Source organism: Bos javanicus, chromosome 14, assembly GCF_032452875.1.
Source record: "Bos javanicus breed banteng chromosome 14, ARS-OSU_banteng_1.0, whole genome shotgun sequence".
NCBI lineage: Eukaryota > Metazoa > Chordata > Mammalia > Artiodactyla > Bovidae > Bos > Bos javanicus.
In genome coordinates, this window is record NC_083881.1 from 16,340,537 (window position 1) to 16,361,798 (window position 21,262).

Sequence of the window (21,262 nt, forward strand, 5' to 3'; positions counted from 1 at the left end):
GCTGTACCTCGGTCTATTGGCTTCCAGTCTGACCCACACGGAGCAGTCCCTCTGCATGAAAGTCCTGCTTTGAGGTCCTTCATTTCGGTTGGGATGTCGACAGCTCTAGCTGGACTGAACGTTCATTCTTGCCACTTTTCTCATTAAACCATCTAGCCAGAGGGAGGCAGGTGGGAACAGGCAGTCTACTCGCGATTAGAGGGGGCTTGCCAAAAACAGGATGCCAGGTAGAATTTCATGAACTTCCCTTCCCCTACTTGAGTTCTTTCTCACATGTGTCCCTTTCAGGATTTAACAAAACACCAAAGTGGCTATCCATGGAGTTTGCCCAGGATGGTCTCACTTTATTCCTGTTGTCCCCCAACAGGAATTAGTAGTGCCCCCTTTCACTCTCAGGGCTTCCCTGGTGGCTCAGCTGGTGAAGAACCCGTCTGCCAATGCAGGAGACACAAGAGAGACAGGTTCCATCCCTGGGTCTGGAAGATTCCCTGGAGAAGGAAATGGCAACCTACTCTAGTATTCTCGCCTGGAAAATTCCACGGATAGAGGGGTGGGCAGAGTCCACCCTGTCACAAAGAGTTGGACACAACTGAGCACGCATGTGTTTCACTCTCAAAAGCACCCCCATCCGGCCAGTGAATGAGCCAGTCTCCTGCAGAGGACAAACCTGTGTTAGTCTTCTCTAGCCAAGTGTTCGTAGATGAGTCCTTTATCTTACTGAGGTTCAGTCCATGGGGATAAAGCAATAAATACCTCTCCTCTTAGGGCTGTCTTGAGGATCAATAAGAAAGCTCTCTGAACCCTAAAGTGTTCTGCAAATTCTTGTTGTCACTGTGACTCATCTTCAGTATCCCCAGCAGATGGATGGGCAGTCGGGTGACCACTGTCTTCCAGAGAAGGTCACTCAGCCCTGTAGAGCTCCTGTCTAGAGTGTGCCCTGGGCATCCATGGCAAGTGTCCAGTCTCCCCTGGGGCCGTGCCATACAGAAAGCAGACACCTGTCCCCCTTGCCCTCAGGCCCTTCTCAGTCAGGACTCCCGCCATCTTCCCACAGGACCTGGAGGAGGTGCTCAAGAGTGAGCTGAGTGGAAACTTTGAGAAGACAGCTTTGGCCCTTTTGGATCACCCCGAGGAGTATGCTGCCCGGCAGCTGCAGAAGGCCATGAAGGGCCTGGGCACGAACGAGGCAGTACTCATCGAGGTCCTGTGCACGAGAACCAATAAGGTGAGTCCCAGCTGAGCCCCTGAGGGAGCGTCCACATGCCCGTCAGAGAGGGTTACAGCAGCCAGAAGGGAAAGTCCTCCTAGCCCTCCACCCTTGTGATGAGCAAGTGTCTGGGCAAGCAATGTGCCCGCTTGGTTCACCTTGGAGAGATGCCTCTTCCAATATTCTGATGGTCGGTTTTGGTGTTACTGCCGCTGGCTTGACAGGATAGAGCCTTCCAGAAGAGCTGTGTCAATCCAGCTTTATTTTTCTAAAGAGATGCACAGTTCCATGTGTGGGATACGAATCCTACTTTACCTGCCCAGCCTGACTTTGCAGGTCTCCTAGCACCAATACTCCAATTAGCAATCCAAGTGTGGACGCAGGGAGCAAAGGAATGAGGCAGGGGGGTGGGAATGCCAAGGGGATCCCAGGAAACAGCTGGGGCTGCCACCACCTCCCCAGAGGTTTCCGTGTCCTTCTGTTAGCAGTCCTCTCCCCTTGTCCCTTGGGTACATGCCATCATGTCCTGAGATAAAAAGGACATTTGTGAAGGCCCATTCATGTTTGGTTCCAGAACCCATAAGGGCCTTGTGTGTGTGTTAGCTGTTCAGTCATGTCCAACTCTTTGCGACCCCATGGACTGTAGCCTGCCAGGCTCCTCTGTCCATGGAATTCTCCAGGCAAGAATACTGGAGTGGGTTGCCATTCCCTTCTCCGGAGAATCTTCCTGACCCAGGGATCAAACCCAGCTCTCCTGCATTGGAGGCAGATTCTTTACCATCTGAGCCACCAGGGAAGCCCAGGGACCATGGACTTCATCAAGAGTAAAGAGGGTCCCCAGGTCATTCTTTGGAAATGTCCTCTTCTGCAACATCCATCATGTAGAGTGGGGAGGTCCAGCAAGGAAAGTGCCAAGAAAACCCAACATTTTTGATTCCTCCAGGGAGGAAACAGAAGCAGCACCTGGAGCAGATAGTGAGGAAAACCACCCCAGCACTCTGATGCTGCTGGGCTATTAATACTTATCGATAACCCAGGCTCGCTCCTTCTGCTCAGCCTGTGCTGTCCAGCTCGTTACCCGAGGCACCACTGGGGTCCAGGCTACAGGAGCAAACCCCTTTCCTGAACATCCCTGGACTCCTCTTCTTCCCACAGATAATAAAACCCCTCTATTTGGGGTTAGGATGGTGGTTTAGAGGAGCGTTAGCACAGGAGGATGGCATTGGTTCTGTCCAATAACCACACATCTCTCCTTACTCAGTACCCCCATCCTTTCCAGAAGCACCAAAGTGCCAGTGACCTGGCAGCCAGTATCTGGGCAGCCTCCCTTGGCCAGAAGGTTAATTTGGTCATTCTTTTTCTAATCACATTTATCCGCATGTGGCTCACCCTCAACCTAGTTTCTTTTGGGTCCTGGTCTTGAACAATAAGCAAGACTTTTTTTTCCCAATCAAATAGATCTGACAGTAAAAAGGAGAAAAGCAGGGAGAGAGCAGGCGACAGTTTCAGGCAGATCCTGGTCGTGGGCTGGAAGGAGGAGAAAGGGGAGGGGGCTGCAGAGTCACAGGTGTTCAGCCCCCACCTCCTCCTACCCACTTCCCGCCCACCACAGCAACACGGGCCTGGCTCCTCATCTTCCATCAGCCCCACTCCCTTCTCCCCATCGCTGCCTCACGACTTTCATTTTAAACAGTTTGTGGGAGACACTGTGGGGAGACACTGGCTCTTACATGCTGCTGGTTCAAGTGTAAACTGAGGAAGCTCCCAAGTGGCCCCGTCGGGACGAGCCATTGAAATATACAGCCATACACGGCTTTATGCACTTCACTTTACTGCATTTTTACAAACTGAGTGTGTGCAGCAATGCTTCTTGGAGCAAGTCTATCAGCATAATTTTTCCAACAGCGTTTGCTCACTTGTCTCTATGTCCTATTTTGGCAATTCTCATAATATTTCAAACCCTCCCCTGGCAGAAAGATGATGACTCGCTGAAGGTTCAGATGATGGCTAGCATTTTTTAGGAATAAAGTATTTTTAAATTAAGGTATGTGCATTGCTTTTTAGACACGATTGCACACTTAATAGACCACAGTAGAGTGTCAGCATAACTTTTTTCTTTTAATTTTTTTAACCTTGTATTGTATATTGGATTATAGCTGATTAACAATGTTGTGATAGTTTCAGGTGGACAGCAAAAGGACTCAACCGTACATATACATCAATGTCACTTTCCTATGTACCGGGAAACCAAAAGATGCGTGTACTTCACTTTATCAGGACACTCGTTTCATCAGGGGGGCATGTGCCTGTAAGGCAGTCCTTCCCAGCACACACCCTAGGGAGAGACTTGCACTGCAGCACAAAGCAAATTGTTGACTGAGTGCAGCCTTGTTTGAAGTAGAGAAAAATTGGAAACAGCCTAAATGTCCATCAGTCAGAGGCTGGCTAAATAAACTGGGACTTACTGTAGGATGGAACATTTTGTCTCTATTTAAAAAAAAAAAAAAATGCTAGGTGACTAATTGTGCGTAAGCATAGCTGGACGTTAAAGACCTATTACTGAGTGAAAAAAATAAGTTGAACAAACATATACAGTATTCCAGTTTTTAAACACATACACAAAACAATTCTATATATTTTCAGTAGCACAAACATATATGTATAAATGCAAAGGGAAAATATGCACAGAATTTCTAAAACTGGCTCCCTGCGGGGGAGGATGGGGAGTGAGATGGAGCAAGAAGGCAGTGAATGACTGTGTTAGCTTAGGGACTTCCCTGGTGGTTCAGTGGTGACTGCCTTCCAGTGTAGGGTGTGTGGGTTTGATCCCTGGGTGGGGAGCTAAGATCTTCATGGCCAAGAAACCAAAACAGAAAACAGAAAAAGTATTGTAACAAATTCAGTAGTGACTTTAAAAATGATCCACATCGAGGAATCTTTAAAAAATAAATCAGCTTAGCTGTAATGCTTTCACTTTTAACTAAGGATGTGTATGTGTGTGTGTGTTAGTCACTCAGTTGTGTCCAACTCTTTGTGACCCCATAGACTGTGACCAACAGCTCCTCTGTCCGTGGGATTTCCCAGGCAAGAATACTGCAGTGGGTAGCCATTCCCTTCTCCAGGGGATCTTCCCGACCCAGAGATGGAACTCTCCCACATTGCAGGCAGATTCTTTGCCCCCTGAAGCACCAGGGAAACCCCTTATCCCCACCAGCCAGGGACTTGCCGACTTGCTCTAGGTTTGGACTTTGATCTGCAGGGACTGCCCCCTTTGGAGGAAGTCCTGAAGGCATCCTGTGTCCAGAAACAATTTCTGCCTCTTACCTTGCCTGGTACCTGCCTATCTTATCAATAAACCCCACCTTGAAGTATTGATTTTTTTTTATTATCTTTCCTAGGAAATTATTGCCATTAAAGAGGCCTACCAAAGGTGTAAGTGACCTTTTGTTCTGACTTTAGATAAAGAATGCCTCTTGCAAACTACCTCTGGGAAACTAAAACTCTGCTTCCTCTCCTTTCTTCTTCCGCTAAAGTGTTTGGCAAGAGCCTTGAATCAGATGTCAAAGGTGATACAAGTGGAAGCCTAAAAACAATTCTGGTCTCCCTGCTACAGGTAAGAGTAAAGAGGTCTCACTTGCTTTATGATCTTGAGAAACAGCCCTTGGCAACGTGCAACCATGATGTAAAAGGCAATGTAGATAATAAACAGTTCCTTCTCTTATTAAATTGCTACTGAGGAACCAGCAACCTGTCTTCTGTCCATCTAGCTCTTCTGAAATTATTCAGTGGAGATTTTCCCCCTCGTAACAGTCTGCCTTGTCATTTGCAGTTTACAATCCCTTTCTGTTAGTGAGTCATCTCATTAAGCATTGCCATCTCACTTTGCCAGTGAGGAACCTCTAGGTGTATACACAGTAAGATACAGGCTCATCTGATCCCAAATAGGGTCCTTTTCGTGATACAACTAACTTCCAGGATTCACCCTGAGTCTAGGCCTGTAGGAGCCGCTTGGCCAGGAAAGCAGGGTTTTCAGAACTGGCCCTGAGAGGACGCAGCCCCTGGGCCTCCAGCCAGATGGCATCTGCCCTCTCATTGACACACCCGTCTTTCTGAGCTTTGTGTGTTTCCTCTGATTACTTTCCATGTGGAAAGACTGACAGCAGAGAACACATAGAGTAAGCTTGAGCTATAGCAGGAAGACTATATGAATGTTCTCCTGCTGCATAACAAATTGCTGCAGACTTAGCAACAACACAGATCTATGATCTAGCAGTTTCCATGGACTGGGGCTCCTGTTACAGGTTAGTTGAGTCCTTGGCTCAGGGTCTCTACAGGCTGGAATTGAGGGCTGCCATCTCCTGTGAGGCCTGGGGTCCTTTCCTAAGCTCAGTGGCTGTTGGCAGATTTCAGCTCTCTATGGCTGTATGACTGATGTTCCTATTTTCTTGCTAGCTGTCAACTAAAAAGAACCTCAGTTCCTAGAGGCTACCCACAGTCCCCTGTCATGTGGCCCCAGGGAGAGTTCAGAGCATGGGTGTATGGTTTCTTCCAGACCAGTGTGAGCTCATCTCTCTGACTTCTTCCATCTCTGACCCCTCAGAGCTCACCTGATTGGGTCAGACCTACCCAGGGTAACTGATTAGGGACCTTAATTACATCTGCAAACATCTCTGTTGCCACATAAACATAAATCAGCCACGATCACAGGGCTGATACCTCACCATGTTTACAGGTCTTGCCCACACTCAAAGGGAGATTAGCATGGGCCATCAGGGTCACCTTAGAATTCCACCTGCCACTAAAGGGCTTAAGTGAGACCTCCAAGGCCTTCCATGACCAAAGTCCAGGGTTCTTCAGGACAGGGACCCTGAGAGGTGAGACTCGATATTTTGGAAGGAAGACGGATACCTTCTCAACAGACTCACTCTAGGGCACATTATGAGGTTTCTTAGAGGTCGGAGGGGTTTGTGAGTGACCCTGGTTTCTACAAAAAAAAAAAAAAAGGAAAAATGTGTTTTCACAGAAGCTACTCTGTTGATCAGTTGTGCCCAAAAGATGGCAGCAAAGAGCAGTGCTGCCACTCTGCCAGGCTGAGTCTAATTTCCAGGCCACCGCTCTGGAGTCACCCCTTTTTGAGGACTTTTCCTTTTTTGTTTTCTTTGGTCAAGCAGGAACTCAAGTTAATAACAACGTGTTGATTTTTCTAGGCTAATCGTGATGAAGGAGATAATGTGGACAAAGATCTAGCTGGGCAGGATGCCAAAGAGCTGTATGATGTAAGTATGCGGGTGTGCCAGTCTCTGCAAATGGTTTTCTTTTATTTAACATGATTTTCAACAATTATGTCTTTCTTTTATGTGAATTGGAATTACTTGGGAAATAAGTATGATCTTGAAAGTATTTTTCATCTATACTGTCTTCGTGAACCTAAAAGAATTGCTTATTCTATTATTTTACTCTGGTGTTAACCACCTCAGATCCATTTTGAAATAAGGGGACATATAAATAACATAAATAGATAGGTGAGGTATACTTGTGGGTTAGAAATTGAAAGTGCTAGGTCAATCAATTTGGCTTCTCTTTGGCTCATGTTTTATTGTTTCCTGTAAGTGAGGCCTGGTCACAGCTGTGTATATTTGGTGTTTTTGCAAAAGTCATTTTCAAAATGTTTGCACTTGGTTCTCTAGGCAGGGGAAGGCCGCTGGGGCACAGACGAGCTTGCCTTCAATGAACTCCTGGCCAAGAGAAGCCACAAGCAGTTACAAGCCACCTTTCAAGCCTACCAAACTGTAAGTGATCCAGCACTAAGGCAAGGAGTTCACACAGGAACAGAGTCTCAAGTTATTTCCAAAAGAAGCTGAGATCTGGGATATGGAACTGAGCGGTGGGAGCAGGGGCGGCGGGTGTCTTTTACAACGGTAGTTCTCAATCACGGATGATCTTGCACACCCTAAGGGATATTTGGGGCTTCCCAGGTGGCGCAGTGGTAAAGAATCCTCTTGCCAATGCAGGAGATGCAAGAGACTTGGGTTTGATCCCTGGGTTGGGAAGATCCCCTGGAGGAGGGCACAGCAACCCACTCCAATATTCTTGTCTGGAGAATCTCATGGACAGAGGAGCCTGGTGGGCTGCAGTCCATAGGGTCACAGAGAGTTGGACATGACTGAGCACACACACACACACACGCACACAAGGGATTATGTGATCATGTCTGGAAATAGGTCCCAACCAGATGTGTTGGGGGGAGCAGTGCTCTTGGCATCTAGAGGGTCAAGACCAGGGATGCTGTTAAACATCTCACGATGAACAGGACAGCTCCCCACAACAGGCAACCATTTGGCCCAGTGCAATGCTGAGGCTCAGAAACCCCACTTTGCCTCAGAGGCTAGGACAGCAGGTCAAGTTTAGGAGCAAAGCCCTAGAGTCAGAGGGCCCAGGTTCAAATCCTGGTTTTACTGTAACAAGTGACCAGACGTCTCCATCCTCCTTTGTAAAAAGAGACCCTGAACATCATCTTCCCAACCTCAAGAGATTATTTTAAGAGTTAAATAAGATGAATATAAAAGGCTCAGGACAGTGTCTGGTTGTAGTAAGCATAAAAACGTTTGCCCTTATTTTTATTCCAATTGACAATTGGCTAAACAGTGCCTGAGACAGATACAATAATACTTCAGAGATACATTCCTGAAAAGATGTGTATAAATTGCTTTTATACAATTATTTTTTAATCTGATGATCATTGTAAGCCAACAAGGTAAGTTAGCTATTTCAAGACACTTAATAGTTAGTCCTTCCCTGAAAATCAGTCTTTAATTTCAGGAAGGCTTTTGTGGAATATCAGATATTCTTTCATCTAGTATTTTTTATTTGTGGAGTGCTTTTGACTATTCAAAGCACATCTGTGCCCAGTGTCTCATTTCAACTTCACGACAATACCGTAACTCGAATGTAGGCTGAACAGCCATTGTTACCCACAACTGCTGGACAAGGGAAGTCTGTTATGAGTAAGGAGCCATCTGTTACTTATCAGGACCACACAGCAAGTCAGTAGCAGAAAGTGGATGAGAGCTCCAAGATTCCCCAGCCTGAGCTCCTACCTCGGCTAGAGCTGGCCACTCCTCACTCAGAATAGCATTTTCCGATGTGTTGCCAGCAGATGAAAAGACAAGAAAGCTTTGGAATTTTATCATTACTGTATATAAGCCTTTAGGGCCCTCTGCTTTCAAATCGTGCCCAGAGTCCTGATCAAAGGCAGCTCACCCTGAACTCCCCTGGCCTTTGGGCCTGGAGCTGAGTAGACTGAGCTGGAAGCCTTCTCCATGACCTAGAGCCTCTTCCCATTAGACAGGGGCCATGGATGGAGTTTCTGGGGTGGTTGTCATTGGGCATCACTATAGAAACACACATACATGTGTGTGTGTGTGTGTGTGTGTGTGTGTGTGTGTGTGTGTACACATGAGTTACTGACAACCTAAGGATACTCCCTAAGCCAATTGTTCTTAAAATTAATCCTGAATCAGCAGAATCAGTATCACTTGAGAACATGCTTAAAACAAGAATTCTTAATCCCCACCCTGGATCAACTGAATCAGATTCCCTGAGGTTGGGGTCCTACAATCTGTGTTTTAATAAATCGTCTAGATCCTGATGCATGTTAAAGTTTAAGAAGTCTGCTTTAGGCTGGGCAAATGGCTAAGGGTTCTGTGCCTCAACTGTAAAACAGGGATAATAATGTACCTGCTTCACAGAGTTAGTAAGGATTAAATGAATAACAGATTTAAAGCATTTAGTGCCTGGCATGCAGTGGGTGCTCAGCTAACATTAACAGTTGGTAGGAGTCTCCCTGTGTGAACCAACAGCAACAAAAAACAGCTGAAACTCAAATGGAAAATAAGATAATCTCCTGATCTGAGGATTCTTTACATGAAACCAGCTTTAAAATGCTATTAATACCTATTCATCTATTCCAAAAACCTTCCTGGAACATCATTCATCTTGATCTTTATCACTGATTTTGAGGGTTCACCATGACCATGATCTTGGGAATCTGGCTCCATAAATTTTCTCATGGTCTCTGGCTAAAAGCACGAAGATGCTAGAGTCAGATCATTGAAGTCTATTATGTGACATAGGTTGTGCTGGCATAGAGTGGAATTTTAATTTTTGGCACAAAAACTTTGCCCTTGATTTGTCCTCTAAACTTGAATCTTAACTGCTGACACTCAGAAATCCCAGCCCAAACAACAAAGCTTCCCAGCTGTGCTGCATTGTGAAAAGTTATTACTTTTCACAAGTCTACCAAACATGAGAGGCTTATAGAGTTCTGACGTTCCCAAACAGGGCTAAGTATAAATTGTAGGTACACATACCCTTAGCCCCAGGTCACTTCCTCCCCACCGCACCCCTCATCACTTCTCCCCTCCTCTTACAAAGCTTTTCTAAGCCCATTCCAGAGCCTTTAGCCCTTTAGCTCTTATAACAAACCAGAGTGCCTATGGTTCTGCTGTGGGCATGTGGCCAATCAGGGGCACCGGTTTTAAAAGAAAGAAATGTCTCCCCTATTCTTCTAATAATCTCTCCACAGACAATGCTACCTGGTAAACTAGAAGCCTTTGAGGCTTGTCTGGAATCCACCCTGGCAGTGAGTTTTTGTACCAAGATCACAAAACCTGGTTGTGTCCAAAGGGCCCCCTAAGAATTAAGTGTTCCAGTGGGAAGCCTGCCATTTGCAAAGGAGAATCCTAGTACCTTGGGCCAGTGGATTGTTTTCCATCTGTGTTCAGTGGAACCTCTGGAGGTGCCTTGGGAGCTAACAGGAGGGGATAGGGTCAAGAGACAGGCAGAGAAGAAAGGACAATGCCATCTCCCTGTAGCTCATAAATAGCACCCCTTGGCGATGGGCAGCGATGAGGCTCTGAGAGGAGGGGAGCCTGGCGTCTAGGGCTGAGGTCAGGAACCCCTCTCCCACCTCCCTAGAACAGCTCTGCTTTCCTGCTTTTATCTGTCGTGTAGACTGAGATGCTATAGAAAATTTAAAAATACGTTCTAGCCCAGTATTAACAATAAAAACAAAGTGGTTTAGTGTGAGGATTCTTTTTTTTTAAGTAAACAGAGACCTATGTGAATACAATCTCCTTTTGTAACACAACCTCCATCTACAGAACAAGAACCCTGTTCATGGTTGAAAGGGAGAGCAGTTTCTTCTGAAATACTAGCTCCCACATCCAACCCCTAAACAATTGAAGACAGCTAAGAAAGGGACAGGACTGAAAGCCCCCCAACCCAACTCCCATCTTATCTAGGTCCATTCCACACCGGACCTCTAGACAGGCCAGCTCCGATGAGGAGATCAAGCGACAGGTTTCATTAAATTCAGACCCTCCTCCCCCTGCATCCATCGTGCTCCCACCACAAAGAATATGTTGTTTACCAGGATTTTCAGAATAAACTCCCCTGGTGTGTCCTCAAAGGCCCCAGTTATTTATAGACTCACAGTTGTGTCATATCCTCAAAAGATAATTTCTAAGAAAGAGGTTTCAGTATTTCTTAATGCTTAACTGCATTTCCCAAACCTGAAGTTTCTCCTTTCTCTTTGTGTGCCTGCTCTGAGCTTGGCCCAGGTGGTACTTGTGCTAAGTGTGGTCACAATTTACTCTAAACTTCAGCTTCTATAAATATTTGGAAGGAAACCTAACATGTGATGCTACACAGAATGATAGGCGAGCTGGGGGTGAATATAAGACCATTCGGAGTCTCCCCAGAGGGAAGGAAATTGGCATTTGACGTCGTCAGGCCCCTACACATCCCCCACCCTGCTCCTAGCCCATGTAACCCCATCGTATCAGAAACGTTAGACCAAGTCCTTGCCGTGAACTTGACGGCCTCTACCTATGTCGCCCAGACGGTAGCCGCCTGAGCTCCCTGTCTCAGTTTACAACGGAGGAGATGATTATAACCACAGCCTCCTGAAAAACTGGAAATGGAAAGAATTTTTATAAACACATAGGAAACTCAAGTACTATAGAAATACAAAGAATGTTGTTTCAGTATTTATTCGTTGTTCTTCCACTCTGTGATTCTTACAGAAGAGGAAACTGAGGCCGAGGGGGTGGTCCTGCCTGGGGTAGTGTCCATTAGGGGTCAAATCTCCCTTGGCCCTGAGAGTCCGCACTCGAATGGGCGGGGTACCACCCCCAGCCCTGCAAAGGATGAGGCCAGGTTTCCTTGGTCCTTGCATGACCAAATCTGGATGAGTCTTTTCGTGGAAGAACAAGCCTCCAGTGCACCACGGCCAAGAGCAAAAGCTGGACTAACAGCTAGACTTTCTCTCTCTAGCTCATCGGCAAAGACATCGAAGAGGCCATCGAGGCAGAAACATCAGGAGACCTGCAGAAGGCCTACTTAACGCTTGGTAAGTAAAGCCAGGAGAGCCCCTGACTTCAGCCAGGCTCCCTGGAACCACACTTGGAGATAGAGGTTTGTGTGCAGGAAGACTTCAGGTAATAGTCTGAAAACCACAACACATCTAAGCAGCCTTGGGAAGGGAGAGAATGGGTGTGATGCAGCTGCAACAGGAGCTTTTCTGGTCCCCAGGAAGCCCTGAAGTCGGGATGTCTGAAGTGTAGGCAAGGGTCCCAGGCCTTCGCACCCCTCATCAAGCAGCTGGCTGGCTGCACCCATGGGGCATGTGCGACCTTGGGGAAGCCAGCTCCCTCCTTTGACTCCTAATGCGTATGACCCAGTCACTTCCTCCCTCCTGAAAAGTGACTCAGCTGTGAGCAGCCAGCACATAACACTTTGCCTCAGTGCCACGGTCCTGAAGACAGAAGCTTTGGGACATATCACAGCATCCACGACAGTCCCACTAAGATCGTGGGTCCCCAGCAGCAACCATCACAGCCTGGGACCATTGTCTAGTCTCAGGGCAGCACGGGTTCACATGACACACACCCGAAAGCACTCAGGTTCTGATCCATGAACAAGTTTTTGCAGGTGCCTGATGGCTCGAGGGTGACCTTTTCCATTTGTTTCCCTTCAACATTGGGATGAATGAGATCTGTTTAGAAAGCAAGGGGGAGGAGACCAGATCATGGCCATGCCAAGCAAACGCCAGGCCCTTCTCTCCAGGTGTTGCCCGTAAGGCAGGAAATAGCAGAGAGATGGGTACTGGGCTGTGACTGGCAGGCTCCTTTCTCATCTTTGCAAGTCCTGGAAGGAAGGCATTGTCCATTGTCCACACTCCAGTGGCACGGAGGCCAGGGCAGCATCCCAAATGGCACAAGAAATGGAGAGAATATCCCCAGAAGAAGAGGAAGAACCAAAAAAGCAGCCCCTGGAAGCTAAAAAATGTCCTCTCGCTGCCAAACTCTTTTGTTTTGCCTTTTTTTTTTTTTTGATGGGACTTTCGGGAGCAATGTCAGCAATTGCTTAGTTTTTTAGTCCTTCAACATTTTGCATTCAAACTAGCACTCTGCTGTTGTGATCCAATGCAGAGGCCTGAGCATCATTAACGTTGCTCCTGTCCCAAGATGGATACACACAGATGACTGTCCTTAGGGTCTTAGGGATCACTGTTTCAAGTAAACAGAGAGATCTACTCACGGCCCATTTACAAGGCTCCAAATCCTTTCTGTACTTGCAGTTGTAAAGAATTAGGAAAACACCAGAAATCAGTCAGAAGGTTAATATCAATCCTTATTGATATTAAGTATTAATGGTAATAAAACCATTCAAGTCTGTAACATTTACTTAGCACCTGCTTGGGTCAGGGGTTGTGCCAGGCATGGGAATCAGTGGGGAACAGGTCCAGTTCCTCTTCTTAAGAAGCATCAAGGTCAGGACAAACACACAAATCAATGGACTGAGCTATAGTAAAGATAAAACGGGCTTCTCTGATGGCTCAGCAGGTAAAGAATCCACCTGCAAAGCAGGAGACACAGGAGATACGAGTTTGATCCCTGGGTCAGGAAGATTCCCCTGAGAAGGAAATGGCAACCCCTTCCAGTATTCTTGCCTGGAAAATCCCCATAGACAGAGGAGCCTGGCAGACTACAGTCCAGGGGGTTGCAAAGAGCCAGACATGACTGAGCACGCACGCGCAAGCACAAATGCACAAAGATAAAAGCAATCAGAACAAAGCGAGTACAGAGGAAGGAGAGGCCTGGCCCTACGGTGGGGGGACCATGAAATGCAGGAGTTAGGTGGACTCCCCTGGTAGTAAATTAAAAAGAGATCAGAAAAGACCTTGAAAATGAACCACAAAGAGAGTGGAACATGATTCCATAACTAAATTCTCTAGACACTTCCCCACCCTGCTCCTACCTAACTTGTAAAGATGCCAGCGTGAAGCTAAAATTGAGGAGGAGGTGTTTATGAGACCAAATGGTTCTCACTGCTCATAGTCTCTGGAACAGCAGTTCTCATAGTGGGGTCTAACAACCCCCTGTATCAGAACCACCTGGGGGAAGGGGATGTGAAAATGCAGTTTCCGAGTCCCAGTCCAGGCCACCCACTTAGAACTTGCAGGAATTCAGCCTAAAGCCACACCTTTACAAGCTCCCCAAGTGGTTGTCTTACTTTCCCTGGAGTTTGAGAATCCCTGCTCTGCATGCCCAGAGGAGTAGGGGACACAGCAGAGCATCTGGCTGCCCTGCACCCACAGCCACGAACAGCTTTATTCCCATATCCTCCTGAGCTGTGTGAGCATCCATGCTAAGTCGCCTCAATCGTGTCTGACTCTGTGTGATGCTATGGACTATAGCTCACCAGGCTCCTCTGTCCATGGGATTCTCCAGGCAAGAATACTGGAGTGGGTTGCCATGTACTCCTCTGGGAAATCTTCCCAATCTAGGGATCGAACCTGCAACTCCTATGACTCCTGTTTTGTAGGTGGGTTCTTTACCACTGAGCCATCTGGGAAATCCTTCCACTTCGGAATCCCATCCAAACTTTTGGAGCCTTCCTGCAGCTGTGACCAGCAGAGCTTGTTCATCAGGCATAGCCTGTATACAGCAGCAAAGTTGAGAATTTTCTCCCCAGAATATCAGGAAGAAGGAATTCAAGGGAGAAGTCACCCCTAGTGTAGGCTCAGAATACACTGACATCAGGCAGATGATTATTTCAACATCAGTTAATACAAACGCATGGCAGAGGGTCCTCAGGGAAATCTTGTGAGGTCACCAGCTCAGAATGCCTGGGAGGGGGGTGCCACAGTGAGTCTCAGATATGCTGCTCCTCAAATTGCCAGGTTCACCCCCAAAACCACCACCAATTCAGCAGCTTGTGGATTCAGACACCTGATCTGGGCTTCTCCACTGACACTCTGGTGACTACCACATAATCTATAAAATAAGGAGACAGACCCCCAAACTAGACTCTGCTTCCCCAGTTCTGTTCCTCCCTCTGGCTTGTAAGCATCAATCCCATTGTCAATTACCTAGAAAATAAGAGTTCTCATTACAGGACATGGTAATGATGTGCATTCCACACTTATGCTGAATTTATTACTTATTACTTATCCTGAACATCAAAAATGTTCATTGTTGTAGGCAAAACATCAACAACATAAACAGAAAAGAGTTCATCCCCCCAAAGTGTTAGACTCCTGTGAACCTGGGAGGAGGGGGGACAAACCAAGATTTATCCCCAGGAGCAGAGGTGCATCCCATCCCCTTATGGGTGGAGAGAGACCATACTTTGTTAATTTGTGGACTAGCTCATACTTCATTCATTTCTGACTGGGGCAGGGCTCAAAATCAGCAGTTAGCAGCATCACAGGAGGATGCTGTGTAGACAAGACCAAACATTTCATCAAGCCCACATCCCAGACCACACACGATGAAGGTTGTGGGGACTTCGGAAAAGATTCAGAGATGAAGCTCACACCTAAAACCCAGTGATGAAAAACGAAGGGAAGGAAGTTTGCTTAGCACGGCAGGCAGGAGGATCACAGTGCAACTGAGCCCGTCTTCAAGATTACCAAGTTTTATTATGGAGACGTTGCCGGCCAGTCTGTGTTCCCCCTCGGGGGCTTCCCTGGTGGCTCAGTCGGTAAAGAATCCACCTGCAATGCAGGAAACCCAAGTTTGATCCCTGGGTCAGGAAGATCCCCTGGAGAAGGGAATGGCAACCCTCTCTGGTATTCTTGCCTGGGAAATTCCATGGACAGAGGAGCCTGGCAGGCTACAGTCCATGGAGTCACAAGAGTCGGACATGACTTAGAGACTAAACCACCACTACGTTTCCCCTCCAGACCTGACTCTGGCATCAGAGATTTCTCTTAAAGATGAGAAGGCATTTCTGCTGGTGAGAATCGTGAACGTTGCAGGGAGAGCCTGAGGGTGCTCACAACGCTCCTCCTCCTCCTCAGGGTCTTCAGGGAATAGGAGAGGTTCTTATGTGTCTGAAGGGGACTAGTTTGAAGAGTCTGGTGCCCTGACCCCAGGGGAATCTTCCAGACCCTTTATCAACAGTGTGAAGTCTGCTCCTTTCAAAGGTCATGACTCCATCCGCTCCAAGGGCAAGCCAGCTCTGTTCCTCCCCAGCGTCTCTCTGTTACTGAACAAGACGTGACCTCCTCATGCTCTCTTTCCCTTTGTCCTGCCCAGTGAGGAGCGCCCGGGACCTCCAGGGCTACTTTGCTGACCGTCTGTACAAGTCCATGAAGGGGGCGGGCACCGATGAGGAGACCCTCATTGACATCATTGTGACCCGGGCTGAGGTAAGATGCATTTGGCTCCACCTTCTTGTTTTGCCACCACGGATGTCATCAACAGGTCACTTTTATGAAGGATGTATCTGCAGAGACGGCCCTTGCTGTCCCAGACTTTGTGGAAGGACATTGTGCTGTGCTCCAGTCAGTTTCTTTTTATAAAAATACAATAACGATAGCGGCTTCTATGCCTTTTCTTTTTTCGTCTTTGTTTTCCTGCAGTGTGGGGCATGTGAGATCTAAGTTTCTGGACCAGGAACCAAACCCATGCCCCTTGCAGTGGACGTGCAGAGTCTTGACCACTGGACCACCAGGGAAGTCGGCAGCTTCTGTTTCTGCCATCGGTGCCTCCAGACAGCTCGGGGTGGTGCCTGGAAGGGACTTGGAGGGGCTGGTCTGGGTAGGGCAGCTCCTTTTTAAGGGCTTCCCTGGTGGCTCAGATGGTAAAGAATCTGCCTGCCATGTGGGAGACCCTGGTTCAACCCCTGGGACAGGAAGATCCCCTGGAGAAGGCAATGCCTACCCACTCCAGTATTCTTGCCTGGAGAATTCCATGGACAGAGTCTGGTGGGCTACAGTCCATGGGGTTGCAAAGGGCTGGACACGACTGAGCGACTTGGCAACAGGTCACCCAGCAGCAGAGCCTTAGCAAGTCCTTTCCAGACTCCTGAGTTAGGCCTTTATTTCCTTAAACACACCCCCAAAGCACAGTTCTGCACAAAAACCACATCAGGACAAGACAAGTTTTCTCAACCTTTTTAAAATTAGCGATCCCCGCATGAGGGAGCCTTTTTGACCTCATTTTTTCCTAATCCTTACTCCCCTCCAAGAAATGTTAACATGGCATACGCTGTATATCTGTTTATGTTCCTTACATATAGATGTAGTTATATTTACATTAAAAGATTTGGATTTTTTTTTTTTCACCCTCTAAGAACCAATTTTGCCCCTTTTGGGAGCATTATCGCCCCCCTCTGAGAATGCCTGAGCATAACAAAGGCCCAGGGAGAGAAATAGCCAAAAAAGTTTGGAAACAACTGTCAAGACTCAGATTCAGAATACAGGGCCACAGAGAGAAGGAATTACAGAAGAGAGGGGAAGTGGCATTTCATCCACAGCAGAGAGACCTTGGAGGGTGAAGTGGAACTTGAAAACCACTGACATCTTCCCTCAAAAACGTGTTAAATGAGGGGGAAGAGAGATCAACCCAAATTCTGGCCCCCATATTTCTGACAAATAATACTTAACATCTGACACTGTTTTGAAATATAACTTAGCAACACAACCGTTCTTTCGTTTTTATTTCTATTCCTGGAATTTCTCCTCCCTCTCTTTCTCCTCCTCCACGATTGATTCATATTTCCTTTTCTCTCCCAAAGCCGCTGTCCTTTCCTCCTCCTCTCTCCCTCCCCCAGTCTCTCTGCCACCCTCTTCACTTTGTTTTGGTTGCTCTGAATCTCTCTCTTTTCTTAATCTCTCCAGGTCTCTGCCTTCTCTGTCTCTTAGTGTCTCAGGCCCAGGACACTCCGAGGTGCAGGTTGGTGACAAAGACCAGCAAGGATGCTAAAGACGCCAGGGGTTGGAGCTCTCCGAGTGATCCTCAGGGTGCCATGGTCACCCCAGCATGCATGGACTGTGGATTGTTTATTCCAATACGCTCTGTCCTAGCTTAGTGCTGACCATAGGCCCTGGGTCATCCCCACATGGGGACCATTCCCTCTGAATGCTTCGGGCCCAGACAGTTATATTGGCCAGATCCCCTAGTCCCCCAAAGCTGCCTCAGACTAGAACAGAGCCCGGGAGAGCCCCATCCTGTCCCTACACTCACCCCCCTCCCCCAGCCAAGCAGCCTACCAGCCAAGGGAGCAGGGGACACGCGCCACCTGCCTGATCTCTTGCACAGCATCCACTTCCAACAACCCTCCACTCTTCTACCCTCTCCTGCTCTCAGCTTTCTGTCCCCTGTTGGGCCCTCTAACTGGGGTAGGAGAAACTAAGAACCCGAAATCTGAGCAATGGTTTGTGTGTCTGTCTAGAAAGCCCTTCCCAGGTGGCACTCGTGGTAAAGAATCTGCCTGCCAGTGAAGGAGATGCAAAAGATTCAGGTTTAATCCCTGGGTCGGGAAAATACCCTAGAGGGGGAAAATGGCAGCCCACTCCAATATTCTTGCCTGCAGAATTCCATGGACAGAGGAGCCTGGCAGGCTACAGTCTATGGGGTCACAAAGAGTCAGACATGACTGAGTGACTGAACAAATACTAGAAAGCAAGATATAGTCTAATTTTAAAACAATAATGATAACAAAAAATTTGCAAACAAAAACCAAAAAAATTCCTGGTTAAAGAGAGCTCTGTGCTTCTTTTATGAGACTCCCTGTGTTCTATCTGGAATTATATCTTCCATGGCACAACTATTATCTCCTTTTCTAGGTTGTAAGAGTCTTTAGAGCAAAACCATCTTTTTATTCGTGTTTCTTAAGTCCTTTCTCCACCTCCAGCACCTAGGTGGTACCTTTTCAAGTTTTTCAATTGATCCTTGAACAACACAGATTAGAACAGTGTGGGTGCTCTCATATGCAGATTTTTCCAATAAATAATAGTACCTGTGTTCTCATTTTACAGATCTTTAAATTAACTAAGTGTGAGGAAGTTTGTGTTTCCTTGTTGTTTAGTCACTAAGTGGTGTCTGACTCTTGCAACCCCATGGCCTGTAGCCCGCCAGGCTCCTCTGTCCATGGGTTTTCCCGGGCAAGAATACTGGAGTAGCTTGCCATTTCCTTCTCCAGGGGGTCTTCCCAACTCAAGGATCAAACCCAGGTCTCCTGCACTGGCAGGCCGATTCTTTACCATTGAGCCACCAGGGAAGCCCTTATGTTCCATTAGAGATCACAATATGTAGTATCGAAAGAACTAAGGTTTGAGGACTGATCCTATTCAAACGGTTTCAGTTTCCTGTCCTTGCATGAGTCATTGATCAGTTCTTTCATTTTTGAGACAGAGATAGCAATACAGATTCTAGACTGCCTGGGAGTCAGTGTTCCTAATTGCTGTATTGTCAAGGGTCAATTGTAGATTCAAAACTAAGTCCTACAAATTGATAATGATTTGAATTTTGTTGTTTGGCACTAATATCCTTGCTGGTCAGGGTATAAAAGACAAAAAAAAAAAAAGCCTTCATTTCAAACTGTGTTGACAATTTTCTTAACTTTATACTAACAGTCCGCAAAGTGTGGCCTGCAAGTCAAATCAGGCTCACCATTCATTTTTATACAGCCCTATTATCAGAAAGTGATTATTTTAAAGTAACTGTAGAAAAAAACCTCAAAGGAAAAATAATATGTTCGTAACACATAAAGTCATATGAAATTCAAGTTTTAGTGTCCATAAACCAAGTTGTACTGGAACATACACACAGACACCTCTGCCACCTTTGGGGAGCTGAACTCAGCTTTCTTTTTCTCAGCTACAAAATAGGAAGAATAGTAACTCCAACTCCAAGGGTTGCTCTGAGGCATAAATGAGCAAGTGAGAATAATGTGCTTAGAACAGTGGCTGCCTGTGCTTATGGTGAAAACACTATAAACCTCCCGTTGGCTATCATCTCTCTTACAGGTGGACCTTCAGGGGATAAAAGCCAGATTCCAAGAGAAGTACCAGAAGTCTCTCTCTGACATGGTTCGCTCAGACACCTCTGGGGACTTCCAGAAGCTTCTGGTCGCCCTCTTGCACTGAACCAACCCAGCGTAGCAGGAGCAGAGGAAGGAACCTTTGTTGAAAACCTTTCCCAAACCAGATCTGCAAATACAACTCCGGCATGAAACACCCTCAAGGGTCCTGGTTTTTTTCCTTGGCAGCTTGAGCCAAGTGGCCAGGCCAAGCTGCTTAAGTTAAGGGCAGCAACCTCGAGACACTTGCATTGATCACCCTGAAGGCTGGCTTAGTGAGTACCTGGGCAGCCTCATAATTTTCCTTGAGGGTAATAACTGAATGCTTTCTAAGCACAAATAAAGTCTGCAGTTGATGAAAAAACTATGCATTCGTAATAAAACCTTTATAAGAATATGTCATACAGGGGTGTGGATGTTTTGGGTAAAGAGAGACTAGGTGAAGTACCAGAAAGACAAAATTAAGCAATTCATTCATTTTCCCTCTGTGTACTCAAATCCTCAGTTTCAAATCCTCAATGTTAATTAAAGATGTGGATTATGCCTTCATCAGCTGCTTTTTCAAAGACTGGGTTGATTTCATTTTGGCTTTTGTCCTGGAAATATATGACTTGTGAAATTCAAACATATTTGGAAAATGCAAACAGTTACGTTTATGGATAATCACCAAGGACAGACATCAAGTCCAACGGCAAGGAAACAATGGACTTGTCGAAACGAAATGTAATGAAGGGTATAATTCACTGATCTGCTACCTGGTTTAAATGGTTTAAATGGTTTAAATGGTTCTTGCTCCTCTAGACAACTGACCCACTTGAGTCTTCTCTCTGATCTTCAAATACAATTAGGCTGGGCACAGTGCCATTAGGATCAAGGTTAATGGTCTGACTCTTAAATGGATTAATTCTGTACCAATAGCATCTCTGTTCCGAGATGTTGTCTCATAGCCACGTGCGGCTCCACATAAAGGGGTCTGTCATGAGAACATGAGCACTTTGGCCTAATTATTATAGTCATCCTTCATTGGATGGTTATTTGTGCCTGGCACTGCTAAATAGCTTACTTTCATATTTAATCTTCCCAACATCCCTTTAAGGTTAATATTGTTACCCACTTATTAGCTGAAGCAACTGAGACATTCAACAGTCAGGCTAAATTCATTCACAAGTGACAGAACTGAGATTTACATTCAGAGGTGGTTGAGTCCAGAATCCACACTAATAACTGCTTTTCTTGGGAAAATAACACAAAATACATGGAAATGGGTCTATACTCATTTACCTGCTTAAGTTCCTACTGCTTGCCAATCACTGTTGCTGGGTTCTAGGGCTACAAAGATAAAGAGAACGCTAGCCACACCTTGGGCATTTCAGCCCCAGGTCACTGGTGTGGACAGATGCCTCAATATTCACCAGACCCTGTAAGTACATTAACGGTGGTGATGCTTTAGTCACTAAGTTGTGTCTGACTCTGCGACCCCATGGACTATAGCCTGCCAGGCTCCTCTGTCCATGGGATTCCCTAGGCAAGAATATGGAATGAGTTGCCATTTCCTTCTCTAGGGGATCTTCCTAACTCAGGGATCAAACCCACGTCTCCTGCATTGAATATCACTTATGCATATTCCTTATCACTGAGCCACCAGGGAAGCCCTAAGTACGTAAATACGTGCATGTAAAG

At 46.5% G+C, this 21,262-nt stretch overlaps 1 protein-coding gene across 2 annotated transcripts in view; it reads left to right on the forward strand.

Moving 5' to 3' along the window:
- The window catches only part of ANXA13 (annexin A13), a 57,277-nt gene extending 37,146 nt beyond the window's left edge, over positions 1 to 20,131 (forward strand). For both annotated transcript variants that reach the window (XM_061438670.1, XM_061438669.1), the window contains 8 exons: positions 1,055 to 1,225; positions 4,606 to 4,639; positions 4,741 to 4,820; positions 6,415 to 6,483; positions 6,895 to 6,996; positions 11,543 to 11,618; positions 15,814 to 15,926; positions 19,530 to 20,131. In XM_061438670.1, coding sequence (XP_061294654.1) covers positions 1,055 to 1,225; positions 4,606 to 4,639; positions 4,741 to 4,820; positions 6,415 to 6,483; positions 6,895 to 6,996; positions 11,543 to 11,618; positions 15,814 to 15,926; positions 19,530 to 19,649 — 765 coding nt within the window. In that variant the 3' untranslated portion in view covers positions 19,650 to 20,131. The remainder of the gene's footprint in view (positions 1 to 1,054; positions 1,226 to 4,605; positions 4,640 to 4,740; positions 4,821 to 6,414; positions 6,484 to 6,894; positions 6,997 to 11,542; positions 11,619 to 15,813; positions 15,927 to 19,529) is intronic.
- Positions 20,132 to 21,262: the final 1,131 nt, after the last annotated feature.